Source organism: Protopterus annectens, chromosome 12.part0 (assembly GCF_019279795.1).
Source record: "Protopterus annectens isolate FY-2018-M chromosome 12.part0, PAN1.0, whole genome shotgun sequence".
Classification (NCBI taxonomy): Eukaryota; Metazoa; Chordata; order Ceratodontiformes; family Protopteridae; genus Protopterus; species Protopterus annectens.
The window spans coordinates 151,218,622-151,222,801 of NC_056746.1; the positions used below are offsets into that span (position 1 = coordinate 151,218,622).

Here is a 4,180-nt window from a genome sequence, read left to right on the forward strand (position 1 = left end):
CAAAGTTAATCAAATCCAGATCACCAGCATATGAAACAGGAACCTGACAGCAACCACTTTTCTCCAGCTAAGGTGCTTCTGTGGCAAGCATACCAAATAAATCATATCGATATCAAAGAATAACCATGCAAACTGATAATTATAAAAACTTTTTTTTTTTTTACTTAAGATACTCTGTTCCCCTTGATATAATGGCTAACAAATGTTCAGTAATAACCACTTTTTTAATCCAAGATTAATTTCTTGAAAAGGTCAACTTATACCCAAAGTCAAACAAACCTGATGTACACAGTTTAATAAACAGCAAATATGAATGGCCATTAACACAAACTAAACTTCTGTCATAATAACTATACTATATATAACTACAAAGGCCATACATTTCTAGCAAGGACTAGTACTGTGGAAGAGAATTAAAGCAGTAAACTGATAAGGCTCAGCTTGCAGCACCGGGTTCAATTCCCTCACTTTCCACATGCAAACTATCACTAGGTCACTAGTGTTCTGGGGTGTCTCTGAAAACAGGCACTTGGTTAGGAGGGGTTTAGCCAGCTAAAGAATGGATATAATTAACTAAAGACAATGTCAAACATACACAGCAGGAGGGAAAACTATGCTGCCATCTCTTCATAGTAACAAAATTCTGAAAATGGAAACATACCAAAGCACACATTCTGAACTTTTTTTTTAATAACTTGAAAAGGTGGCAACAAGGAGTTTATCACATAAAATAAGGCTGTGACAACGTCTGTGTATTTTAGGAGATTAAGTGTCTCCTACTGAGCTTCCATTACAAACAGCACCTCTTAAGTTATCTGCATGGACAGTAACTCAAACACTGGCATATATGCATTTATACGCTTGGGGGAAGAGAAGAATCCAAACAATCTGAGGTTAACCAGTATCAAAACTAAACAGTCACTTATGTTGCAAATGCAAATGATGAACAACAGAAATTAATATGAAGGCTGGGTTTATACATTGATCTGCAGCTAACTCGTCAGCGCCTATGACAAGAACAAAAGGCTTTTGGCTATAGCAAGAATCTTGCTAGTCAGCAGACTAAGTTCATTTTGTATATAACATACAAAAATGTTTTAAGACAAGCACAGTATTCTTAAGTTCTCTGGGTAAAGCTCCTAGATTCAAATATATGCTCTGCTCCCTTCCAGAAAGCACAACTTAAAAGGACACAATATCCAGTTTATATCGTTTTGAAAATCAAGTCTATGAGATCAGAGACGCCAACATCAGCAGATGAAATGGGAGGATAAGTCAGATGATACGTATTTTCAACAAAGGACAGAGTAAAATGGCAACTGCAAAACGTGTATCATAGTACTGGTAATGCTTCTTCCTTAATGAAAGGATGAAGTCACGGGTACTACAATCACTCAAGTAATCTGCAGTACCAAAACAGATGATGCATCAGTTTAAAGTCGCTTTTAAAATTTGTATTTTATACAGACTTGGGAGTCTTCATTTTTTTAGGCTTCAGTCTTGGTGTTTTTATTGCTTTTGTAGCAGACATCACATTCTTCCTCACTACAGATCCTCCAAGACGTTTTACTTTCACCTTCTTTTGTGGTGTTTTATTTCCTAGTTTCTTTTCAAATTTGGACCGTTTTTCTTCCGTCTCTTCGAACACAGCCGAAGCATCTACTTTCTGCACCTTGCTATCCTCCTGTGTACCACTGCCATCATTAATAGCGAGTTTTCTTTTTGGAGTCTTTCGGACAAAGGATGATTTCACATCACTCGAAAGAACATTTTTCTTTGCAGTTTTCTAAAGTTGGAAAGAACAGAAGTATTCAGTTAAGAGACATCAGGTTCAAAGCACATCACTTTACTGAATATACTCAATAAGTCATTCAGACAACGCATTTAACTTTGGTATGGCTAACTGTATTTTATACACGTGATCAAAATATTATGACCAAATGGGAAAGGGACTATCACCTAGTCTAATTTAAATAAGTCTGTTTCAAAGTAAAATGTTTTTTTCCTTGACGGGGGGAACTGGAGTGCAATGGGGATGCAGAAACAATTCAAGATGAGCCATAAGCCTTTATTAAGTTCAAGCATAACATAAAACTTTTAATTTTTGGCTGCTTGGTCAACACAGCTGACAGCAGCAGAGGAGTTAGCAGGCCACTATATTTAATGCTCATTTTCACATGCAAAGTAGGAAGGTGGTTTCCCTCACAGGCCATCATCATCCCTGCACCCTGAAATGACTGCATCACAGAACACACACAATAAGTATGTAACATCAATGATCACATTAGTGCTTCCCACTACAGTACAAATCAAGTTTTATAAATTAGTTAAGATGAAAACTCCAGATGGTCTGGAGAAATAAACATAAAAAACAGAGAAACTAATAAATGCAGGCATAACACCAGCAGCAACCTACAAAACTATGAAATTATGTGCATCTTTAATTTTCCAAAAATTCAATTCAGAGGTGAACCAAGGCTGATGGCACTGTACACAAACTTCCAGATTCAGCCCCCTTTCCTACAAATGTGGTTGCCCTTTGTGCTAGACAGGGCATATCCCTACACAATTTCTTAATAACTAAAAACAGACGGTGCAGTGGTGCAGAGGTAGCATTGTCTCCTCACAGGAAGAGGTTCTCCAGTTCGATTCTCAGCTGGGGTGCCTTGTGTGTGGAGTCTGCATGTCCTCTCTGCGTTCGTGTGGATTTCCTCTGGGTGCTCTGGTTTCCTCCCACAATTCAAAGACATGTGCCTGGAACATTTCTCCCTGGGCCTCCAATGAAAATTGGCTTTGTTCCAAGTCGGACGTTCTCAGTAAACAAATGTTAAATAAAAATAAATAAAAAATCCTGAGATGAAATGCTTAAGGGAAAAAATTGCCAACCAGACATTCTGGAAAAAAAGAAAAATTATTTAATCCCAAACCAATATACATATACACCATTTCTCTTTAATGATATCACATTACTGAAGAAAATAAATTAAGTTTTCAAAACTGTACACCATGGCATGTATATTATGCATGGTGCATGTCTGGCTACACCAAAGATTCAATGAATTAAGCAACTCAGCATCTTTTCTCGTGCACATCATTTTATACAACTTTGCACATCTGCTTACAAAAGAAAGTACAGCTGTGTTAAAAACAACTGTAGAAGGTCAAAGAAATTCACTGTTGCAGCACTGCCTTGGAATTCCTGTCTGAAGGAGCTTGGCCTGCATACAAGAACGTTTGCCTTCCCCCATCTGATGTCGACATATAGGTGATATAAAGGGCAGTGAGCTAGTGCCCTTCTGCCCCATAATGTAGGCAATATTTACCCCAGCTCTAAAGCACTGGCTGTTCAGTACTGGTCCAATCTGGTACCAATGGGTGGAATGAATACATCAGGAAAAGAACTTAAACAGGGAGTAGGGAAAGGTGGACAGTGCACCCATCCCAACCCAAGGGCCTTGGTTAAGGGAAAGTGGGATGAACGCAGGGAATTGGCACTGCAAAAGTGAACAGACTCCGAACATCTACATTAATAGCATGTTTCTAGCATAACTGGACCACGTTTTTTGTAGTTTGCTGTTCAAGTAAAGACTCTTGGGATAACTCTTACAGCTATCCAATTTGGTGTGGCTAGATTGTTACTAGAACAAAGGACACCAAACCATGCGGGATGGCTAACGCAAACCCTGCTCTGGCCTTGGTCAACACCCATAAACTGTAATGCTTGGCAAAGGTATGGACAAATGACCGGGTATCTGCTACCATAAAGGCCTAAGTGGAGAACCTCCTTCCTCAGAAAACTTGTAGTGGTAACCATAGTCCTAGCAGAAAACCTGTAGTGGTAACCATAGTCCTAGCAGAGTGAGACCTGACAGAGACAGGGACATGTTTTCCATGATGAAGGCAAATAAGGGAATACAATCAGTAATTCACAAGAAAAAAGTTTGACAAGTTGCCCTTCCTCTTCTTTTGCAACTGCAACAAATACTTGGTCTGGCCTTCTGTTTAATCTTGTTGTACTAAAGTAAAATTTGAGCTGCCTGTGCACAAGGGAATCCAAACTCTCTTTCCCTTAATATGTAGTGATGGGAAGAAACCTGCTACAGAATGGCCTGGTTTAAGGAGAGTTCAGTCATCACCTTACGTACGAAGGTAGGTTAGTGTGCAAGATTGACTTTCTCCT

General features: G+C 38.9%; 1 protein-coding gene across 1 annotated transcript in view; it reads right to left on the bottom strand.

Moving 5' to 3' along the window:
- Nucleotides 1-205: 205 nt before the first annotated feature.
- The window catches only part of RSL1D1 (ribosomal L1 domain containing 1), a gene marked incomplete in the record, with an annotated part of 148,289 nt that continues 144,314 nt past the window's right edge, over nucleotides 206-4,180 (bottom strand). The window contains 1 exon segment of the mRNA XM_044089178.1: nucleotides 206-1,786. Within this exon segment, the coding sequence (XP_043945113.1) occupies nucleotides 1,460-1,786 (327 nt within the window).